The 23,548-nt window shown below is 54.8% G+C and overlaps 1 protein-coding gene across 1 annotated transcript in view; it reads right to left on the minus strand.

Moving 5' to 3' along the window:
- The window catches only part of CDH23 (cadherin related 23), a 412,088-nt gene that overhangs the window by 147,084 nt on the left and 241,456 nt on the right, over positions 1-23,548 (minus strand). The window contains exons 12-13 of the mRNA XM_045841835.1: positions 16,020-16,169; positions 15,404-15,562 (exon numbers count right to left, since the gene is read on the minus strand). Coding sequence (XP_045697791.1) covers positions 15,404-15,562; positions 16,020-16,169 — 309 coding nt within the window. The remainder of the gene's footprint in view (positions 1-15,403; positions 15,563-16,019; positions 16,170-23,548) is intronic.

A 23,548-nucleotide genomic window follows, 5' to 3' on the forward strand; every position in this document is an offset into this window, starting at 1 on the left:
CACTGTTCTAAAAATGTCCCCAGAAAGAGAGTAGGGTTCAGCAGCATTCTCTCCATTAAGCAGGCAGAGAAATTGAGGCTCACAGAGAAAAGGGGCTTGGCCAGAGTCATTCAATAAATCAAAGACCTTGATGTTCCAACTCTAAGTTTGCAGGTCTTATTATAATAAATGCCTAATGGAGTCTTTTGTCCTGGTCTTGTTCCTCCTTGGGTAGGGGCTACCCTCTGTAGGTGGCTGGGCAGGCAGAGGGAGCTCTGGCCTTGGGTTCAGTTTGCCCCTCCTCGTACCTGTTGGCCCCACAGCCCCATCAGGCCCTCAGGGAGGGGCTTAGTCTCCATGAGGAGACTGCACTGCCTTACGGTTAAGGGAAAGGACTTTGACATCCCAGAGATGAGGTTCATGCCTAAGTTCTGCCGCTTCCACAGGTGTAAACTCTGGCAAACACCTCACTTCTCTGAACCTCAGTGCTCTCGTCTATAAAATGAGGAGGCTAATTTCTAACCTCATCACATTGCTGTGGGAATTCAATGAGATAATATATGTCATTGGCCTAGTTTGGTGTCAGACACTTAATATTAGTGCCCATTATTTGCTTAGCACTCACTCCATGTCAGGTACTGCACATGCATTGCACTCAGAACTGAGTGCACTGCACATGCACTCAGTTCTGCACATGCATTGTCTCGTTGCATCTCCCACCACAAACCTGTAAGGAGCTATCATCATGACCATGCTCCGGAAGAGGAAACCAAGGCACGCAGAGCTTATTTGGCAGAGACTACACATCCATGTTTCCTTTCTCAAATTAACAGAAACTGTTTGACTAAAATACTACACTTCCTAGCTTCCTTTGCAGATAGGTACAGTTACATGACTGAGTTCTGGACAGTGAGATGAAAGCAGACCTTTGCAAGGCATTTCGAGGAAGTCTCCTAAAAGGGAGGGAGTGCCTTTCTTCCCCTGCAGTGTTCCACAGCTTGGAATGTGATGGGAAGGCTGGCCACCACCTTGGCCCATGGAGATGAGGGTTGCGCTCTAGGAATGGTGGGGAAGAGAGCTGAAGGAGCCACCCAGGGCTTTCCCCCTTTTAACTACTTTTATATGGGAGAGCATACACTTTGATCTTGGCTAAGCAATTATTTTGGAGGTTTCTATCACTGGTAGCTGTATTGGGTCATTGCTGATACAAGTAGCCCATTTAAAGTCATATAGCTCAGAAATGGCTGAGCCAGAATAAACCTCAGTGGTTTGAGTCTGGAATCATGGGTCTTTGCCACCCTGCTCCCAGTAGTGAGGACTCGAGGGACATGAGTTGATATCATTACCGCTACATAGTAAAGCAGAGGAGGCTCCTTCTAGAGATGTTCAAACTTAGCTAACCATGCATTGGTTGGTCATAAAATCAATTTAAATTAATGGGTCACGACTAGCATTAAAAAAATAAATAAAACCTAGCACTGGCTGGTGTTTTAGTGGATTGAGCATAGGCCTGAGAACCAAAGGGTTGTCAGTTCGATTCCCAGTCAGGGCACGTGCCTGGGTGTGGGCCAGGTCCCCAATGGGGGGTGCGCAAAAGGGAACCACACATTGGTGTTTCTTTCCCTCTCTCCTTCTCTTCCCTTCTCCTCTAAAAATAAATAAAGAAAATCTTTAAAAAATAAAAAATTAAATCTAGTAGAATAAAATAGAAAATTGTAGGGTGAAAACTGTAAGACATTGATGAAAGAAATAGAGGAAGGCACACCAAATATATGGAAAGACATTTCACACTCATGGATTAGAGGAATATTGTTAAAATGTCCCTTCTACCCAAAGCAATCTACAGATTCAATGCGATCCCTGTCAAAATCCCAATGACATTTTTCACAAAAGTAGAACAAACAATCCTAGAATTTGTGCAGAACCACCAAGACCCTGAATAGCCAAAGCAATCTTGAGAAAGAAGAACAAAGGTGAAGGCATCATGCTCCCTGATTTCAAACTATACCACGAATAAGACAGCATGGTACTGGCACAAGAACAGACATGTAGATCAGTGGAATAGAATAGAGTCCAGAAATAAGCCTCTGCATATGGTTAATTTATGGCAAAGGAGACAAGGATATACACTGGGGGAAGGACAGCCTCTTCAATAAATGGCGCTGGAAAAACTGGACGGCTACCTGCAACAGAATAAAACAGGACCATTCTCTTTACACAATACACCAGAATGAACTCAAAATGGATTAAAGACTTGGATGTAACACCTAGAAACATAAAACTGCTAGCAGAAAAACATAAGCCGTAAGTTCCTTGACATTGGTCTCAGTGGGGATTTGTTGAATTTGCCACCAAATCAAAGGCAAAAATAATCACGTGGGACTATATCAAAGTAAAAACTTCTGCACAGCAAAGGAAACCATGAATGAGATGAAAAGGCAGCCTTCAAATGGGAGGAAATATTTCTAAATCCTATATCTGATAAGAGATTAATATCTAATATACATATACAACTCAATAGCAAAAAACCAAGCAAACTAATAAAAAAATGTGCAGAGGATCTGAATAGACATTTTTTTCCAAAGAAGATATACAAGTGGCCAGCAGGTACAGGAAAGGTGTTCAACATCACTAATCATCAGGGAAATGCAAATCAAAACCACAATGAGGTATCATTTCATACTGTTGAAATGACTATCATGAAAAAAACCCAGAGATAACAAATGTCAACAAAGAGGTAGAGAAAAGGGCACTCTTGTGCGGAACAGCGGGCAGAAATGTAGGCTGATGCAACCACTATGGAAAACAGCACAGGGGCTCCTCGAAAAGTTACAAACAGAACTATCGTATGACCCAGCAACTCCACCTCCGGGTATTTATCTGAAGAACGTGACAGCACTAACTCTAAAAGATGTCTGTGCCCCATGTCCACCAATGCATTATTTGTAATAGCCAAGACAAGCAAACAACCCAAGCACCCATCAGCGGGGGAATGGACAGAGAAGATGTGGTACATATCTACAGTGGAATATTATTCAGCCACAAAGAAGAAGGGCATCCCAGCATTTGCAACAACGTGGATGGACCTTGAGCGCATCGTGCTGAGTGAAATAAGTCAGAGAAAGACAAACACCCCATGACCCCACTTACATGTAAAATCTAAAACACAAAACAAAACTGAGCTCACAGCTAGAACAGATTAGTGGTTATCAGAGGTGGGTGTGGGGCTGGGCAAAACGGGAGAAGGTGACCAAAGGGCGCAAACTTCCGGTTCTAAAATAAATGTCCTGGGGATGCGGTGCACAGCGTGGAGGCTCTGGTTAACAACACTGTGCTGCATGTTTGAAAGTTGCTAAGAGAGTAGATCTTTAAGGTTCTCACAAAAGACAAAATCTAGAATAAAACAATATACTAGAGTGTATTATTGCATGTAGCAAGGAAGTATTGTTTTCTTTTAGATACGACTGTGTGAGTGTGTGTCCTGGGCCATGAAGTGCAATGTAATTTTTATTATGGATCATGGTTAAAATAAAAGAAAAACCCACTAAATAAACCAATGGGCATATGGGACTTTGAGCCACTCCGGAATTAAGCAGGCAGAAGCCACAGCTGTCACCCCTCCTACAGAGACTGTGGAAGATTAAGCCACCCCAATTCAGCTGCCACAGGTCCAGCTCGATTTCTGCCTAAACTTCTGTGCCAACCCCCACCTAGACACCTCTCTGCTCCCTCAGCCTTTCTCCCACCTGCTCCCAGGACAAGCTCTCAGGCCAGGCCCCGGGGGCTGCCATGGGCCCATCCCCCTGTCACCTCATCCCAGAGTTCATAACCTGGCCAGTACATGGTGCAGGTGGACTCCATACAGTCGTTTGGTTTGCAGCATTTATGAACTCATGCTGGCCTCGGCCACTCTTGCAGCTACCCACTGTCCCCTCACCCAGGGGTCCATTTTCTTCTCTCTGGTGTCCTCTGAGCACTGGCCTGAGCAGCAACAATGAGCAGCTAACCAACGGCAGGGTGACCCCGACAGGCACACGGTGCAGGGGACCACAGGCTGCCAGCCTTGAAGGGGAATAGATGTTGGGGGGCAATGGTCACACACAACGGCCACAGGGGGCCTTAAAGAGCACCCTACAGAGTGCCTTCATTCTACAGATGGGGACATGGAGGCCCCCGGAGCTCAGGGTCACCCAGTGACTGACCAGCTCCCACCTCCCAGGCCGGTGCTCAGCCCACCTCCTCAGACCCTGGTGCTGGCTGACTCCGACAACAGGCGGGAGCCTGGTGTGGGAGTGGGCACCCGATGGTGACCAGCACACAGGAGGGACGCCTAGGGGCTCTGGGTCGGACAGACTGAGGTTTGAATCCTGGCTTGGCCACTTACTCACTGGCTGACCCTGAGCAGGTTACTTAACTTCTCTGGGCACAGAAGAGATGAATAACATAGTGTGAAATGCTTGGCGTTTACTAAGCTCACAACACCCACTCACCAGGGCTGTGATGAGCAACAATTGGGTTTTGTGCTTTTTTTGGGTAAAGGGGCAAAGGTCAGTGGCAGACAGAACTGCTCCTTCCAAGAATGAGAGATTCTGGAGGCACCAGGGAGGGAGGCTTCCAAGACTCAACAGGCAATGGAGCTTCAGATCAGTTTGTCACAAATCAATTAGCTGAGTGACTAAATGGCTGGGAACTGTCAGGCCTGAGACAAAATCCCGGAAAATCCACTTGAGGTGCAGGGGTGGGTGCCACAGCCCTCCAAGCTGACCCAGGCCTGAGCCCGCCAAGGGCAGCCCTCCTCGGCCTCCCGACCCACGGGCTCTGCCTGAGCTCCCTCCAGAAGCCCAGGGTGGTGGGGGGCAGGCGGCAGCCAGCTGTGTCTCTTTCTCTGTCTTTCTCTGTCTCTCTCTGTCCTTAGCGCCTGTCCTACCTCTCATTCCATCCCATTTCGGTTTTACGGATGGATATTTAGATTAAAGAGATAAACACAGTTGCGGAGCACTGAGGCCTGACAGAGGAACTCGGGCCGTCAATCACTGGCAGCCAGTGCGGCTTCCTCCCAGCCTCTGGCCGGCACCGTACTGGCCCCTTGATTGGGGATGAACCCCAGAGCACATTAAAGGGGCCCAGAAGTACAGCCTAGACACCCCCTGAACGAACAGGGGAGGGTGGTCTACAGGCCCTTCCAGGCCAGGTTGGGAGCAGGGCTGGGGTGACACACGCAGTATTTACTGGTGCCTCTTTCTCTCTCTAGCTTCCCTCTTCCCCTCCCCAGGCTGCAGATAAAGAATTCAATTTTCTTTTAAACGGTGGGGAAATTGGAAGAGATTTTGTTCTGTTTAAGCACAGCTGGAGTCTCAGGTCTCAAGGGATTGGAGAACAATGAGATCAATTAAGATGCCCGTGGTGAGGGGTGTCAGGAGGAAGTGGGGAGAGAGAGCACGAGGTGGGGGGTGGGGGGCTGTTCTCAGGAAGGGGAGCCCAGCTTCCACTCTTCCCTGCAGTCACCTGTCTTGCTGGGTTTTGCTAAAGCCCCTGGATGGGACCTACTCTTAGGTTATGTTATTGTCTCCTAGGCCTACTAATAATTCATGTTGGCCATTTCTGTCATCAGCACTATGCAATTACAGATTCGGGTTGGGCCGATGCTCTCAGAAGAGGGAGAGGCCACTGTCTTGGAACGGCACGGATGGCCTGGATGGACCCCTGGTGAGCAGCTGGTGCGGGTGCTGCCATCGGAGCATTTGCCATGTGTGGGCTGGGGACCTCGACGTTCCCACACATGAGTCCCCAGCACTGCTGAGGTGGGAATGACTCTCCCCACTTTGTAGAGGGGGACAGGAGCACAGGCACAGCTGGTAAACTGCCCAAGGCCAGACTGTGGTAAGAAGCCAACTCAGGGCTGTCTGCCCGCTTTGGTATTGAGACGTGGGGATGGGAGGGACACGCCTTGAGGGGCCGGTAGGGAGGGGAACAAGGAGACTGTGAAGCCAGTGCTCAGACCTGAGGGTGTGGGTAAGCTGGGAGAGGAGGCAGGCGGGGTGCTCCTGAGATTCTCACCTCTCCTCAGCCACTGCCACCTACTTGGCTGGGGCCAGCATCTTTTACCCTGCTCCCCAGCCCCATTCTCCATCTAGCAGCCACAGTGATCCATCCAGTCTCTCTGCAGCACGGTCACCTCCAATGGGCCTGCTGTCCTAGGCAGTTGCCCCTCCCTCCTCCTCCTCTGCATATCCACCTACTCCTCCAGGCTCTTGTCTGGAAGCCTTTCACCTGCAGCTCCCCCAGCCTGGGCCAGCCCTCCCCCAGATCGCCAGCCATCCCCCAGCTTTTCTCTGTCTAGTGCCACCTTCTGTGAGGCCTGCCTTCCTTGACCACTTGATGAGACAGAGTTGCACCACCCCACTGGCATTCCCCACCCTGCTGGGCCATATTTTCCCCCATGGTGCTTACCCCCCTCTGACACCCTTACTCTTTGTTCATCTTCTGTATTCTGTGTGGGGAATGTAGAGGACTGTTTCTCTGGTTCACCACCATCATTCCAGGCCCTCAGTAAACAGTCACTGAATGGAGGAGTACGGTAGGGGCATCTGGGGCTGCCGAGAGAGTAGAGCCCTGCTCTGGGACGGACAGAGGGGAAGGCTTCTGCAGCAGAGACACGTGGGCTCATAGAGCCTTCCATGCCCTCCCCAGCCTGCCCAGGAGCAGCTAAGGAAGGAAGGTCAGTGCCCGCTTACCTGTCTGCAGAGCCAGGCTGAGGGGCTGGTTGCACCTTAGCCTTGACCTTGCAATTGCATGCCTTGATTAGGATCAGGAGGCCCAGGGGATCCTGGAACCTGGGGGTATTGTATCACCCAGCCCCTGGCTTTGTTCCTGGGCTGGGGGTTCTGTGTCCCCAGACCCTGCCTGACCTAGGAAGGGCCCTCAGGAGGCAACCAGTCTACCCACTCACAGGCGCTCTAGGAGTCGGACTTGCTCTGTGCAGCATGTCCTGGGGTGCGGGGGTGGCGGGGAATGCTGAAACAGAGAGAACCAGCTTTCGGGAGGTTTCCAGTGGAGTGGGGAGGAAAGGCCATTATTCACGAAATCCCCAGTATGAGTAATGAGGGCAGCCAGGGAAAGCGAGGTGCCTGGAACACAGGTGAGCTGGTGAGGAGGGGAAGGCCTCAGATGCAGTGGGCTCATGCTCGTCACTGGCAGAGGGCTACTTATATGGCTGCCAACTGGACTGGCCCTTACAGTCAGCAGGCTTTGGACAGTCTCAGACAAGAGAGAGGAAGAGCTAGGAGGGAGTAATATGAGCAGGGAGCTGGGGAACCTGGTCAGGCAGGAGAGAAGGGGTATGAGGGGTTAGTGTGCAGAAGGCTGGAAAGCAGCCTAGGGCCAGGGTGTGAGGGCCTTGAATGCCAACCGAGGCCTAGGCTTCACTTTGCCATGAGGTGCCTGGGGTCAGTTCTCTCATTACACTTCTCTTTCCCTCCCTACCGCTATTCATGGAGAGCACTTTCTAGGCTGGGGTGTCAAACTCATTTTCACTGGGGCCACATCAGCCTCGCAGTTGCTTTCAAAGGGCTGACTGTAACTTTAGGACTATATAAATGTAACTGCTCCTTAACAGTTAAGTGAGAGCTCAGTGCTGCCGCCGGGTAGAAACAAGGTGCTGGGCAGATAAAATAAGGAGGAGGGCCAGGTTCAGCCTGCAGGCCTTGTGTTTTCAGCCTAGACCTGTGCTCTGGGGTGAAAATGGGGTTTCAAGGGTTTCCTCCTTCCACTCTTCCGCTTGGTTTGCACAACATCCAGGTGGAGGGGAGGGACTCGCTGTCTGCCAGCGCCATGCTCACACAGGAAGTCTCATTAAAGGTACAGAATAGGAATGAGCTCTGAGTGGTTGCAAAACACCTACATTTGTACAAATTCTTTGACATTCTTCCCACTGAGAGTTGGGGGAGCATCTATCGCCCTTTCCCCTGAATCTAAACTTTCTGTACGGAGTCACTAGAACCAACAGAATTCACCAGAAATGATGCTGTGTGACTTCAAGGCTGGGTCAGAGACGGCCACGCAGCTTTTGCCTGGCCCTCTGGGGATGCTGGCTTCCCAGAGGCCTCCTCTGAGGTGCTTCTACTTGGAACCCCCGTGCCACATAGAGGGGCTACGTGGAGGGGCTCAGATGAGCACGCAGCTGAGCCAGCCTTCCAGTTGGACCAGCACAGACACCAGACGTGGGAGGAGAAGCCTCCAGCTGTTGCAGTCACTCCCAGATTTCGAGGAGCAAAGAAGGGCCCTCTGCTGAGCCTTTTCCACATTCCTGGCCCACCAAACCCATGAGCATAAGAAACCCACGAGCATTGCTTTATACGGCCCCGTTTGTGGCCCTTGCACAGAGTGTGGTGCAAAGCAAGCTGGTGTAGACGGAGTGTGGGAGTGGGGGGAGACAGCGGAGGACCACCGAATTCCTCGGAGCTCCTATAGTCAGGACACAGTACGCAATTTGCAAAGCCTAGTGCAAAATGAACACGTGGAGCCCCTTGTTCAAAAATTAAGAACTTCAAGATGGTGACAGCACAGCATCGACCCGAGTGTGGGGCCTTCCAGGTCCAGGCCTCTGAGCAGACACCCAGGCTGCACACCCAGGAAGCCAAGCTCCTGCCGCATCTGCGTCTAAGAGTCTTGGTTCTCTCCTGTGTCCCTGTGTAACCTTTCTCTGCCTTCTGCTACTTGAGGCTGGGGCCTGGGTGTTAGAATCCCAGGGATGGGCACAGACAAGAACTCAACCAGCGTGTGAACTTCAGAGGACCCGGTGTCCGGTGAGGTCGGAGCCAAAGACAGACAATCCAGGCACTCGTCTGCTAAGGTTAAGAGCCACTGCCCCAAATAAGATGGAGCCTTCGTGGTGGATACGAATACCAACAGCAGCACTAGCAATCACAGCTGTCATTTACCCAGTGCTTTCTAATGCGCCAAGTGCTCTAAAATACCCCGTTTCTCTTAATTATGGGACAGACACTATTTTCATCTCCATAGTGAACACTGGGGACAGAGGGCTAGACAAAGCCAGGCATCGGCCCAGGCTCACAGAGCAGGGTTTGAATTTGGGTCTCCCTGGTGTCCAAGCCTTCTTCCCAGCCAAGGTTTCCTCCTGCATTGGCTGAGGCAGCTGAGAGGTGTCCCCCACACTGCAGGGCAGCATACCCTTCTGTAAGGGGCCAGAGGGACCAGGGAGCACCACCGGAGGCCGACACAGGGCACTGGCCTTCCCTGACCACTTGGCCGGGCCATCAGATGCCCAGTGAGGCCTGTGTTAGATCCGGCAACATGGCGGGTGTGTGCGTGTGTTCCCTGAGCCTGCAGGATGAGGGAGCCCCGGGGAGCACTGAGCTGGGGAAGAGGCTCACTGCATTTTATGTGCACCAGGACTGAGGCTGGGGCAGTGACATCACAACATACTGTTCCATTTTGGTGTCAGTGGTATTTGCTGTTGGGCAGGGCAGGGTGAGGAGGGATGAGCAGCAGGGCTGTCTGTTGATTTGGGAGGGTAGGGAGGACTGAGAGGAAAAGCCACTTAGCTTTAAGAGCAGGCAGGTGAAGGCCTTAGGAATTCTCACCAAGCCTCCAGACTGGGCAGGAGAGGAGGTCCAGAGGCCAGTGGGTATGTGAGGGACGCTCGAAGGGATGGAAGCACATCTGTGTCACAGGGAGTGAACGTAAACCAGGAGGGACTCTCCTTTCCTCTCAGGCACAATGAGTTGGAATTAGAGCCCCACAAAGCCAGAGACCCAATCATCTCACTTCATGATGGGACACTGGGGCTCCCCCAGTATCACCAAGGTTACATGGCTGTCCAGGGCAGGGTGTGACTTTGAGAGTGGCATCCCCACTCCACGAAGCCTCAGACAGGAGGTTTGGCATGACCTGCTGAAATACCCTGAGAGTGCTCCCAGCCAGCTGTGTGCGCAGCGCCTTCACAGACCATCCCACTCAATTCTTGCAACGCCCCTCCCAGATGGGCTATCTGTCCCAGTCACAGAGGAGGAAGCAGGCACAGTGGCCCCTCGAGGTCCCGCCTCAGCAGAGCTGCACTTGCACATGGCCCGAAGGGGTGGGGGCAGCCGGGCTGGGGTCCTTAAGGCTGCTGATGATAAAACCCTCTTTCAGTCTGTCAGCTCTTAAACACAGGGTGGAGCAAAAGTAGGTTTACAGTTGTGAGTACGTGATATTCCATGCAAACAACTGTAGACCCTGCATTTACACCCACATCACCATAGCGGGTCTCTCAACAACCCAGCCATGCGGGCTGGGCGGGCACAACACTTCCCACTTCATGGGAAGAAAACCAAGTCCCAGAGAACCGTCGACCCTGTCCAGGATGGGACCAGCCTCCCAGGACAGGGAGGGGAGAGGAGCCGTCCCTTTCAGCTCCCACCAGGTTGCTCTGCCTCGCCTGGGCCGAGCAGACCCTGAGCTGGGTATCCTGGGCCCACACCTGCCCGGTCAGGGCTCACACCTGCCTCTCCTTCTTGCTTTGATTCCTCTGCCTGGAGAAGAAGCCTGTCTTGTCTCACAGTCCATCTTCTGCCCATCCCTTCTGCCCACACTGGGCAGGGAGAAAAGATCTGGAGTGCAGTGAGACCTGCCCCAGGAGTAACCTCCCTCCTGGCTCCCGTTCCGCCTCAGCACCCCTCTCTCGCTGACCCAGGGACACAGAACTAATAAATCTGGGGACATGTGCTCCATACTGCAAGAGGCCAGGCTGGCTCCTTGCAATCCCAAGTACAACTTCTGCCAGCTGTTTCCCAAATGCCCGCCATGGGCTGCGAGGATGGAGCAGGTAGGAGCATGTGGATGGTTCAATAACACAGGACTCCTCCACCGTCCATGTAGCAGCCCGGTGGTTGCATGTGGGGTCGGTGGCGATTTGGAAGGAAGACAGACAGTTGAGCCCCTCATGCTTCATAAGGGCAGGACTCCGCCTCCTTGCACTATGCAGCCCCCTCACTGCATTCCAGCCACAAAGCATTTTGTCTGGACATGCTGTTCCCTCCAATGTGCTTCCCTCCCCTTGCCCCCCTGTTAATGCCTACTCAATTGCCACTTCTTCAGGGAAGCCTCCCCTGACCCCAGTCAAGGTCAGGTGCCCTTGTAGGAATGCATAACTCCCTGATCTGTCCATCATAGCAAGTAATGCTTAACATAAAGATTTAGTATGAACATCAGACTTCCTTAGGAGACTGTAAACTTCATGGGGGCAAGACTCACAGCACCAGTGTGTCTTCAGGGTCATGTGCCTGACACATAGTAGGTATTCAAAATATTTTATTGAATAAATAAATGAATGGTTCGATTACTCTCCTACTAATGGCACACACAAACCTTGCTGGGCCCCACGCACCCCTCAGTCAGGCTGTGGGGCTGCCCCAAGCCCAGCAGAATCCCAGGAAGACCCCCCACGGTCTTCCCACCTGATCCTGGTGTCAGGAGAGAAGGAGGGATTGGAGTGAGGATTGGAGCATCCTGGGGACCTGAGAGGGGACAGACCGCACAGCCTAGAGGACGGGGAGCCACCCACATCATACAGGGACCTGCATGCACACGGATGTGTGCATTATATATACACTTGCCCCTGCATGCATCCATTTGCACACACTGGCACATGCACAGACACAAGAGCAGGCCCGTGCATGCGTGTACACACACACAGCCCCCACACATGGGTATATGCGCCCCTGCACATCTCTCCCCTGCGTGTCCACTCTTCAGAGGGCCACCACCCATTGACATTTGCCCTGCATCCCCCTCCTTCCAGGAAGCCTTTCCTAATGAAGACAGCTCTGGGCTGCCTCGGGATTCCTGCTTCGCTGGGCAAAGTGCTCGTCTCCCTGACCTGGTCTCCCCATCAATAAAAAGTCGCTCACCTAGTTCTGACCCCTGAGCAGCTTGGGACCTAGAGAGCTAGAAAGTCACCTGATGGTGCCAGAGGGTCTTGAGGGTCCAGAATGTCACCTAGGGACAAAACATCTGGAGCGACCGTGTGGCAGGTCCCCCTGTGTCCTGCAGAGAGCACTTTCAGTTCCTCCCTTTACCCTCAGCTCTGAATGTCACTGAAGAGACAGGCTCAGGGGTCCAATGCGGAGCCTTTCGGACGGGCAGCCTCGTGGTTAAGGGCCCGTGGCTTGGGGTCAGGCAGTCATTTTACCAATTCCAGCTCAATTGTCTACTAGCCCTGGAGCCTGAGAAAGTGACTTAATCTCCCCAAACCTCAGTTTCCTCACCCTTACAATGAGGATAACAGCAGCTACTTAGGTTGGAAATAACACGTTCAAGTACACGGTTTACGCCTTGTCCTTAACGACGGCTACTGAAATAACTGTGACAGCAGCAGTGGTGACAGTGGTAGCAGTCCTCAGAGGTCACCTCAGCTCTCCTCCCCACTCTGGGCTCTAGGTCTAGGAAGGACTGCAGACACATTTTGATCCACCTGTTCATTTTACAGATGAGGTGCTGCCGAGGGAAGCAGCTTCTGCCCAAGTCCTCCAAGGACCCGATTCTGAAGGTCAAGCCTTTGAACTCTAGGTCCCCTCTTTCCCCTCCACCAGTGGGAACTCATTTTGTTGTAACAGGAACTGTAACTCAGGAGGAAGAGAGCGCCCAGGACCTCAGAGTCTGGGCTGGGGGAGGTCCAGGGCTCGGGAAGCGAGAAGGTCCAGCCCTTCCGCCCCAGCTGGGATGTCTGGGCTAGAGGTGACAGCCCCTCACATTCTGACCTCCCAATGCCACTATGACCCCAGTTCTTCCCCCCGAACAGGCAGCGAGCCACGGAAACGGGGCCGTGCTGTACAGGGGCTGGGGAGGCACCTCACAGCAGGCTGTGCCCCAGACCTCAGTGCAAATTAAAACATTTCCCTTTTCTTCATAATTTTTTCCTGACACAACTGCCCATGAAACATTTAAATAACATCCCAGTAAAGGTCAGGGAGAAGGAATTTCACAGTCCCTGAGCAGGCGGCTATCACTTCAGCCCCTCCTGCAGCAAAGGAGGTGGAGAGGTCAGGCTGGCCCAGGGCCTGCGCAGAGAATGGCAGGGTGGGGGAGGGGGGAGCAGGGTGGTGGGTGTGGGTGGCATGGCCACGAAACGTTCTACTACTGGGAGCTCTGAAAGTGCCTCGGGAGACTGGAGATGATGGCGGGTGGGGTTACACAGGACAGGCTTTCATATCCATGGTTCACACATCCTGACAGCAGCCTTGGGGGGTTTCATGCCCCCTATGCATATGAGGAAGAAAAGGCTCTTAGGGGTGACCCGGACAGACCAGCACACAGCAAAGGCAGGGAGACCAGGGCCCATGACACTGTTCGCTTTAGGTCCTGAGCCCCTTTAGGTGCACGGCCCCGGAGCTGAAGGTTACTTGGGTGAAACAGCTCCCTCACGTAGGCACGATTCCACAAACCCTGGGGCTGCAGGACTGAGAAGGAGTGGGCAAGGCTTGGACAGACACACTCAGGAACTTGAGGCTGGCCAGATGAGCCAGCCCTGGACAGAGACCCTCAGGCAGCCAAAGAGGAGGCTGAACTCATCTGCTAAACATCCCAGGGGGCCTGGGAGAGGAACTGGAGATGGGGCCCTGGGCACTCAGTAGGGGTCCATGCAGGCCTAGAAACTGCTCCAGCGCTTGAAGAAACCCAACTGGAAAACCTCCTCTCCAGTGCCAACCGCAGATGGGATCGGGGCTGACTCATGATCCTCGGCACGAGCCCCTAGCCGCCAGCCGAGAAGTGGGCTTTCCTCCATACCCCACCCCTGCTCCTGAGGCTCCCTCGACCCTTTCCCAGGACCACGTTAACTTGGGACTGCAAAGTGAGACCCTCTGTCCCCAGCAAGAATACCAGAAAGGAGTCCCCAGACCCCCTCCAAGCCTGGTCCTGACATTTGAGTTCTCTGTCCCGTTGTCTGAGAGTGGGGGGTGGGGCTTCCTCTGCTTGTGAGATCCCTGAAGCACAGGCTGCTTGGGTGTCCTTCACCCTGACATTCAAAGGTGGCTGGAGGGCTGCAGATGCTGTCTTTGGGTCCAGAAGACCCAGCCCCTAGGGGCTGCCAGAGGGTCTGTGGGACTTCAAGCATCAGGTGACTGATTGCAGAGAGCACCTTGTGAAGCCACAGGCTGGGGAAGCGAATGGCCACAGCAGACCTATTGTTACGTCTGATGGCCGGCCTAGCTCAACATCTGTTTGAAATATTACTAACTGTGGAATGAGGAGGGCCTGGGGGCTCAACACAGTTTCATGCCATCTGTCTGTAGAGTAAACACACTTTGGAGTGGAGGGCCTGGGATCAGCAGGCAATGTCTATGCTTTGCGTGAGGATGGAATAAGAAACAGAACTCTGGGGGCCTCAGAGTGAGCAGGGAGGGGCAGCAGTGAGTGAAACTCTATAATCTTTTCTGATCACCTAACCTGGGAAGACCCTGGGCTTGTGTAACACACACCTGCCACTTCGATCTGCTCAGAGATCAAGCCTCTTTCTTCTTCAATCAGGAACCCCTTTGATGTAGCCCCTCCCCCATTTCAGCCCATCTAATTTGGATGGGCTGACCCCACCCCCTGGCTCCACAGTGGGGAATATGACCCATCTCTAGAATATCAGAACCACAATGACTGGCTCCAGGATGGCCCAACAAGCTGGGTCACTGACAGTCAGCCAGTCAGCACTGTGACTTTTGCTGGAACTATTGAAAAAGATATCTTTTTTCCTCAATAGGGTTGATAAATTTGTAAGAAGTAGCATCGGGGTGCTGGTGTCCCTCTCTGCCAATTGAAAAAAACACCCTCGTGTTGAAGTCAAATTCCTGCTCAGCTGAGTGCCTGGATGCAGCCATTCCTGAAATCACTTACACTGTTGAGCTACATTAGCTAATCTTTTTTGTTTGTTCAGTTGTTTGAAACACAGGTTTCTGTCCCTTGAAACCAAGAGTCTGATACAAATAGACACTGGGAAGGGCCCCTCACCAAAGTCTAAACCAAGGGCAGCTGGGATGCCAAGTGCCCTTAAGTAGCGCATTATTTCCCTAGCTTCTCTGCTCAGATAGGGAGTGCCACCCTCCTCAGAGACAGCTGGCACCTGTTCCCACTAGAGAATGCCTCCAGGCTCCTGGCCCACCTAGGTGCCATCCCTTCACAGACAAGGCAGAGAACCAAAGCATCCTTGGCCCAATCTCATCCTCCCTCATGCTGGCCCCTGTTCCACACTGCGCCACGGCCAAGGGAGCCCAGTGAGGAGAGTCCAGGTGCTTGAATACACCAGCACCACAACCTCTGGGAGCTTGGGGGTACCCCCTTCCCTGACTGCCCAAACTCCTTGGGCAAAATCCCTCTGGCTGCCTCCCCGTGCTGGGCCCCAGAACTCAGTGGCCATGCAGGAAGCGTGGGGACTCACCAGGACAGTCAGCACAGAGGTCCCCACAGTGACGTTCTCGTACAAGCTGATGTTGTACAGTGGCTGGCTGAAGATGGGCCGGTTGTCATTCTCGTTGATGAGGGTGATCTTCACCTTGGCATAGCCCACGTGGTCAGGCACACTCTCGTTGGCAAAGAGCTGGGTGTGCAGAGCAGGGCCCAGGTAAGGTCCCACATGTTCCTGGAGCCTTCGTCCCCATAAATCCCCTGGGGCCTTTGCAGCTCCCTACCTAGAACACCTGTCAGAGGCCCTGCTCATTCCAGGTGTGCGCTACTGTGAGTCCCTCCCTCACTGGTCATAGTGCTGGGGGTGGGGGGCACTGATTCCACTAGCAGGGTGTGGATGGCAGTGCTCCTGAGGGGTTTCTGAGGCTTGGATGGTGCCTGGTAGAACTCCACTCAGTTCTTGGACATTTCCTGGTTGCCCTTGGAAAGGGGAGGCTCAGCCCAGCCCCTGTCCTGGCTCCATGAGTCGGAGCTGCAGGGGAGGGTGAGAAGAGATGGAAGGGGTTGTGTAAGGGCATGCTGTCACCCCACCTCTCCTGCCTTGCCTGAAATCCCCCACCCAGCCAGGAAGACAGTGATAGGGGCCTTACGTCGAAGTCGTAGCGGTCCACAGTTTCGTAGTCCAGGGGGATGGCCACCCGGATGCGAATGTCCGCTTTCCCTTGGACGGAGGTAGGGGAGATGATGAAGTGGTGGGAGTTGTTCCCCACCAGGTACACTTCAAACATGCTGTTCAGGCCCTGGGGTTAAGAATGGAGGAGAAACCAGTCAGAAGGGGCGCGGGAGGCTGAGGCCTGGAGCACCGCTGGAGGGGCAGGGCTGCCTTGGCTCGGAAGGCGGGCCAGGGGTAGGAGCAGCGCTGGCCCGGGCCTCACCCCTCAGTGTCCCCAGCCTCCCCTGAATGCCCCTGGCCCAGCTCCCTGACCCCCCCTGCTGCCCGTGTCTAGGCCCTCTGGGAATCTCCTCCAGCTTTTTCCCTTCATCGCCCCACCCCATTGGATGCGCACAACACCCTTGCAGGTAGTTCGGTGCATTTTCCATCTCCTGCTCCTTTTATCCTGTCCCAGTGACCCCAAGTGGAGAGGGCTCTTCCAGCCGTAAGACCCAGCAGGGAGAGGGAGGGGAGAGCGGAAGCAGGAGAGAAGCCAGTGTCCACAGTGGGGCTGGACAGGAGAGGGAATGAGAGACAGAGCAGGACGCTGTTTTTCCCTGTCCTCTTTCTGGAACCCGTTGGTCAGGGAGAACAATGGCTTGCTTACATGTGGAACGGGAATAATTCTATAGCCTGAGTGGCAAAGTGAACCCCTGTGTGCCCCACACTATGGCCAGCAGGACACTGGACCCCAGACAGCCAGAGCTGCCCCAGCCTTTGCAGGCCCTGTTAAGGCCCAGCGGCTCGGTTGCAGTCTATGGTTTCAGGTGGAGGGAGGGGATGCTCGCTCTGAGCCAGGGGTTTCTGGCCATCCTCTCTAGCGTCAGGGCCCACGGCACCTCTGATGCTGCCCAGCTCATCCTCACACAAAGCGTGTGATGTCTGCATTTGGCCAAGTCCCCAGGTCAGGAAGGAGAGCCACCGCTGAAGGTAGGAGACATGGCCCAAGTCTGGCCTGCTCAGAAGTGATTCAACCTCTTCAACCTCTTGCACACAAAGAGGGGATGCCCCCTAAACCTCTCTTCGACCTAGGTAGGTGGCATGTGGTTTGTAACCAACCAGTCAAGAGCCCCTCCGGGCCCTGCTACAGATGCTCAGCAGGCTACTGACCGGGGCCCTCAGGGGCCTCCCGCTCGCCGTGCGTCCCCCACCCCTGGCCCAGGGCCCAGCACAGCCCATCTGTGCACTTGCTTGTGTGGAAAACTGGGGACTGGGAAGGGAAGCATGACTCTCTTCTCGGTTGCCCAAGGATGTCGAGGGGCTCCCTTCTGGAACCTGTTCCTGCAGAGAAGGGGGCAGCCAGGCAACCCAGAAGCCTGGAAATGACCCTCTCAGCAAAGCCTGAGAGGTCACAAGATTCTTAAGCCTCAAGCTGTCCCACAGGCTCTCAGGTACGTTTGTGGAATGAGTGCATGTTAACATTTACCCATTAGTGTCTTGAGTTTTTCCCATTTACAACTACAAACTGGTGAAACGAGAGCATTTCCCATACTGAGCCTTTCCTGAGAGGCTGGAGGCAGGCTGGCACCCTGTTACTGCTGTTTCAGTGGGTTGAAGGGGGCAGGGACGGCAGCTCTCGTAGGCTGTCCTGCCAACCTCAGGGTCCAGGCCAGTAGTGGGGCCTCCAGAGCCCCCAGCCCGGAGTGGCTCCCACACATTGAGCAGGCAACGCTCCCCTGGCCCGGTTGAGCTGTACAGTCTCCAGTTCTCCCCGGTGTGGGATCCATTGTCAGGTGGAGGGGATCAATTAAATGCCCGAAGGGGCACTAATAGCCAAAGCTGGTGGAGTGTGACAGCTCTGAGCCGGTGACACCAACCCTTCTCCCTCGCGTGGACCCGGGTGCCTCCACCACAGGACCTGGATGCCTGAGAGAGTGGGGGCAGGCTGCGCTGTGCCCAGGCAGGTGGAGCAACATCCCCTGTGAAGACCCCTCCCCTCGGTACCCACCATGCCCCCCCAGGCTCACTTACCAAGTTCTATCAGTGGGAGTCGGTCAGTCAAAGCGTACGGAGACAGAAGGAGCCAGAGAGGAGTGGAGAGGAGGAAGGAACCAGAGAGAAGAGATGGTGAGGTCCCAGGTCAGGGTGAGGGAGAGGGGCCAGGACAGACTCCAGGGACACACCCTGCTCTGGAGGAACAGCCCTCCTGCCTCTGATGGGCCACAGCCTCCGGGCTTCTGGGGAGAGGAGGTGTGCATGCTCGCAGGTACTGGGAGGTCCGTGCAGCCCCACACCTGGAGGAGGGCGGGACAAGTCCACAAAGGGGGAGGCAGGACAGGGGCTCCTGTCTCCTTGAGCTCCCCGAGTCCCCACCCAGAGGGGGTGGGAAGGGGGATGGGGGAGGCTGGGAGAGGAAGGGCCACGTCCCTATGTCCTGCTACCAGGAGGTGGACAAACCCCCTGCAGGAAACAACCCCAAGCATTGTCACGTTTTAAATTTCCTAATACAGAAAGACATAATACACACAGGCATGGAAAACATTCACATAATTCAAAAGTGTAAAGGGCACACAACCGTCTTCCTTTCTCCATGGCCCCAGACACTCGAGAGCCTTCCTGCCATCCCCGGCCTTGGGTCCCATTCCCCAGGAAGCCGTGCCCGCACGGGCCCACGCACCAGCACCTCCCCTGTGAGGCACAAACGGAAGCACTGTATACACGTCGCTCTGTTTTGGACTTTACTTTCATTTTTTTACTTAAAGCTATGTCTTGGAGATTGTTCTGTAACTGCCCAAATAGATGTGATATTAAAAACAGACAACACTGCACACATTTGTTGGGTATCTACTCTTTGCCAGGCACTGCTCAGAATAGCCCTCTGAGGTCACTGTGGAACGTCAGGAGCCCCTTAAGGCCCCAGATCACACCTCAGGCAGCACAAATCCACGTGGGAGCTGGCACACAGTAGGTGCTCAGAAAGTGATGGGGGTTCAGCAGTTTTTCCTCACCCATTACTCTGTGTATCCTCTTCCCACAGGCCATAGGGTGGAGAAGAAAGAACGCCGGAGCTGGGGAGCCCCTCCAGAGGAAATGAGGTTCAGAGAAGTTGGATGTGCCAACTGAGGCTGCATGGGTGGCTGGTGGCACAGCCAGGACAAGCTCCCGGGATGGGGTGCCTTCAGGCCACAGGCCGTGTCTTCAGGACCTGGTGCTGGCGTCCCCCAGCTGCAGCTCCAGTGCAAACTGAGGTAGCAGAGCAAATGGCGACGGTCATGCCGAGCACTCAGGGGCGAGTCTGAGAGCACACCACGCCAGCAGGTGAGCTGAAACAGGGGAGGCTGCCCAGGGAAAGGGCGTTCTGAACTGGCTTTGGGGATGAAGGAAAGGAAAGTGGACACACGGAGAAGGGGTGCCGGGTGGAGGAAGTGGCTTGAAGCTCGTTCTTAGTCCCTTTGGTATATCTGAATCACCTGGAGACTGTTAAACCCGACTGTCGCCCTCGCCCCGGAATATTTGGTTCAGCAGATCTGGGCTGCAGCCCATAGATTTGCATTTCTAATATGTTCCAGGTAACGCCGATATGCTGCAGGTCTGAGGCCACTGTTTGAGAACCACTGGCCTAAGCAAAGGCATGCAGCTGGGAACGAATAATTAATGATGAGACCAAAAAGTGAGCTGATTTGTGAAGGGTCCATTTAGGGAAGCTGGCCCAACTGCTGGGATAATGGGAGGCTTTGCCAGTGGGCTCTACACAGAAACACAGGTGCCCACAGGGCCCCCGAGTCAGGATCTACCAGGGGCGGAGCCAGACAGCTGACTGTTCTCAATGCCCCTGAAGGCACCACACTGTGCAGCCAGGGTCGGGAAGACTTCAGACACAGGGATGCAGAGGGGAGGCAGGGTGGAAGTTCTCCACCAGCCACACATCAAAATCACCTGGGGAACTTTAAAATATTCCCATACCTAGGCCATACTCCAAACCGAGGAAATCAGACTTGCAGGATGGAGGAGGAAAAAAGCTACCAGACGTCAGGATTTTGTAATGCATTCCAGATTATTCATTCTAACGTGCATCCAGGGAAGGACGAGAACTAGGAGGGCAGACCAGTGGTTCTCTGAGGGTGGCACAGGGACCATCGCGACGGCCTCACCTGGAACTTGTTACTTGCAAATTTGGGGGCCACTCAGACCAGTTCTTCAGCATTAGAAACTCAGGGATGGAGCCCAGGACCGTTTTTAACAAGCCCTCCAGGTGTTCTGATACACGCTAAAGTTTGAGAATCCCCTGGATAAAGAAAGGCAAGGGAAGGATTGAGTCTGCAAACAGTGAAGAAAATCCATTAGACAGATATGGTGGATGAGCAGCAGGAGAGAGAAAGCTGGGTTAGAGCCTCAGGGGTGGGGGCCCCGGCTGCGACCACTGCGCACAGGAAGAGGGAGGGGCTGAGGAGGCGCCTGGGAAGGGCTGCAGGGTTCAGTGCAGCTGCAGTGGGTGCACCTGACCCAGCAGGAGCGTGGGGTTTCCTGCCCCTTAGGGCTTCCTGGCTTCCTTAGGCGAGGTCTCAGTGGATGAGGTCTGCTCCCTTTCCTTGACCTGAAGCCAGCAGCCGAGTTCAGGAGTTCATGCAGGCCTGATGCTGCAGTGGTCAGGCCCCCTCACACAGCTGCCCTGCGGCTCCAGAGCCACCTTCTGGCTGAGTCCCCTCAAGTGCTCAGCCTGTCCCTTCAGAACCTGCCCCAAGGTCCAGTACCTGCTGGGACTTGGCTTGTGACAGCCCCTCGGGGTGTGTGCGTGTGACACTCACCCACCTGGTTCACTAAGTTGATGAACAACCCCTATTAACTGCAGCCCTGGGCAGGGGCTTCATATAACAGCCACTTCCATGTATCAAGCACCAACTATGCGCTCACACACCTTAACCAGAGGCTTCACAACAGCCCCCCAGGGGCAGCAGCAGCAGGCCAGCCCCTTTCCGCAGAAGGAAACTAAGGCCAGGGAGGGTAACTTGTTCAACCCTCCCGGCTGCCAGTGAAGGAGTCAACCTTGAGCCTGATCCTGCGGAGTCTAAGCTCTTAATCACCCTGCCCTCCCTGGCCCCTCAAGGGCCCCTCCCACCGCAAAACACTGCACTCCCCCCTCCCTTCCCAACCGCACCTCTCCCAAGGTCGGGAGCCAGGTGCAGGTTAGAGAAGCAGGGGCCAGTGGAGGGTGCAGCCCTCTTTCCGCCCTTGCCCCCTGCCGGGCCCCGCAGGGGGACTGCTCGGTGGAGCTGTGGGAGGGAGGGAGGGAGGGAGGAGGGGTGAGGCAGGAGGCCCTCTTGGAGCTGTTGAGGGGCAATTCTGTTGGGAAGGAAGATAAAGAGGAACATCAAAAGGAGTCCCAGGGTGCGCGGAGAGGAACCCGGTGGATTAAATTCTCTTCCAGCGGGGAGAGGCGATGAGAAGGCTGATAGCTGGCAGCGGCGGGTCCCAGAGTGAGCGGCAGCGCCCGCCCTCCCCTCGTCAGCCTGGGGAGCCGGCGGCTGCCCACGGGGTTCCACGGCTCTGCTTTATTTATTTGTTGGGAGGGGAAAGGCCATTCCTCACCTCCGCCGGTCCCCACCCCATGCTGCAAGCCCGCAAGCCGAGCTTTGCTTCTGGTGACTGAAGTCTTGCTGCCCCCCGCGGAGGGCAACGCAACAGCCCCCGCGTTATCAGCCGCCGCCAGAAGGGGCTTTGTCCCTCAGCTCCCTCAAACCTTGTCCCCCCCCCGCCCCGACCTCATGCTGGGAGTGGAGAAGTGGCCTTGAGAGCCGTCAGGGCTGGCAGTCACTGCCCAGAAAGGACGCTCTTTGTCTCTCTGCTGTGGCCATCTCAGTGGCTCTGGGAATTGACCCTGGGTTGCATTTATGGAGTTTATTATGGGCTGGGTGTTCTACCGGCTTCTGTTCGTGGAGTGCTGACACCCTCCCAGAGGGGTTCCAGAATGGGGTTACATTAAGGACTGCCAAACACAGGGCTTTCCCTCCCCTTAAAGACATAGAATCGGCCGGCCTCTGCAGGTGGGCTCGCATGGGTGTCCCGGGTTCCTCAGATCCTGGCCTGACTTCTCTCCCAGTATGGCTCCCGGTCACCGCCTGCGGGCTCTGGACCCTGGCACTCCCCTCTGCAGGTGCCCTAGTCCCCAGGGGGAGGGAGGCCTGCCTCCCCCCACTCCTTCCCTGCGGCTGAGGTCTGCACATGCCTCCTTCATCCCTCTGGCCCCTGCCTGGCACTCCCCAACCAGAGCACCTCCTGCGGATGGGGTGCCAGTGAGCCCCTCAGAGGTGCTCATCTCGCCTCACTTTCCGTCAGGGTAGCTTTCCGTCAGGGTAGCAGCTGGGTTGGTGACTCTGTGGTGTGATGCAGTGGAGAGAGTAGGGTTGTCAGGTTCAGGGTGTGGGAACACGCCCTGTTGCTTCCTAGCTGCGTGACCTTGGGCAACTCCTATTCCTGGGGCCTCTGTTTCTTCATCCGTGAAGTGGGGGGAGAAGGCGCACACACAGGATTTAACCTCCCTCTGCCGTGTTTCTGTGGGTGGCACCTGAGTTATTTTTCTTACCTTAGGCAGGAGGCTCCCCAGCGGCAGGAGTGCTGAGTGCCTTTTTCCTTTGTACCCCAAATGCTAGGGGACACTCACCCCGCCCTCTGAAGGGGTGAGTGCCCTGCAGGGAAACTTAATTCCTTTTGATAGGGAGGAAAGACCAAGGAAATGCAAATGCCTGGTGGGCTAGGGGAGGGCAGCAGGACCAAGGTGGTCTCTATATGGGGGGGTGCTGTGTGGTGAATCAAGACAGAGATGGGCTAGGGACCTCGTGAGGCACCACGGAGTGCTGTGGGCTGGTGGGACACCCTTCCCCCAAGCTGGGAACTGGACCTGGCACTTGGAGCGCAGAGATGGCCCTGAGAGTCAGTGCCACCCCTGCAGAAGCCCTGTCCGAACTCAGGCCCGCCGGGGAAGAGCCCCCGGCCGGCGGTGCCAGGGCGCGACGCCCTAAGTTTCAGTGGCGGCTGAAAGCACGCGGCCTTCAGCATTGGGCCTGACCCCAGATTTGGGCACTGCCCTTGCCGCTCTGTGACTCTGCCCAAGGGATTCTACCTCCTTTTTTTTTTTTAAAAAGATTTTATTTATTTTTAGAGAGGGAAGGGGGGGAGAGAGAGAGAGAGAGAGAGAGAGAGAAACATCAATGTGCAGTTGCTGGGGGTTATGGCCTGCAACCCAGGCATGTAACCTGGCTGGGAATCGAACGGATTCTACCTCCTTGAGCCTCAATTTCCTCATCTGCAGAATAGGCAGAGTAAAGGCTACCCGGTGAGGCTGTGGTAGGTGAACCGCAAAACCTTCGTCAAGGGCCTGGGACAGAGCAAGTGCCGAATAAAGAAGAGTTGTTACTATTGTTCCAGAAGGAAGGGGGTGGGGGAGGGGCTGGTTTCCAGACCTTGGCCAGGAATGAGAGGGGCAGGCAGAGCAGGGGCAAAGGTTTGGGTGTGTGCGGGGGGGGGGGGGGG

Source organism: Phyllostomus hastatus, unplaced genomic scaffold (genome assembly GCF_019186645.2).
Source record: "Phyllostomus hastatus isolate PE091 unplaced genomic scaffold, TTU_PhHast_1.1 phas_contig_38, whole genome shotgun sequence".
Classification (NCBI taxonomy): Eukaryota; Metazoa; Chordata; class Mammalia; order Chiroptera; family Phyllostomidae; genus Phyllostomus; species Phyllostomus hastatus.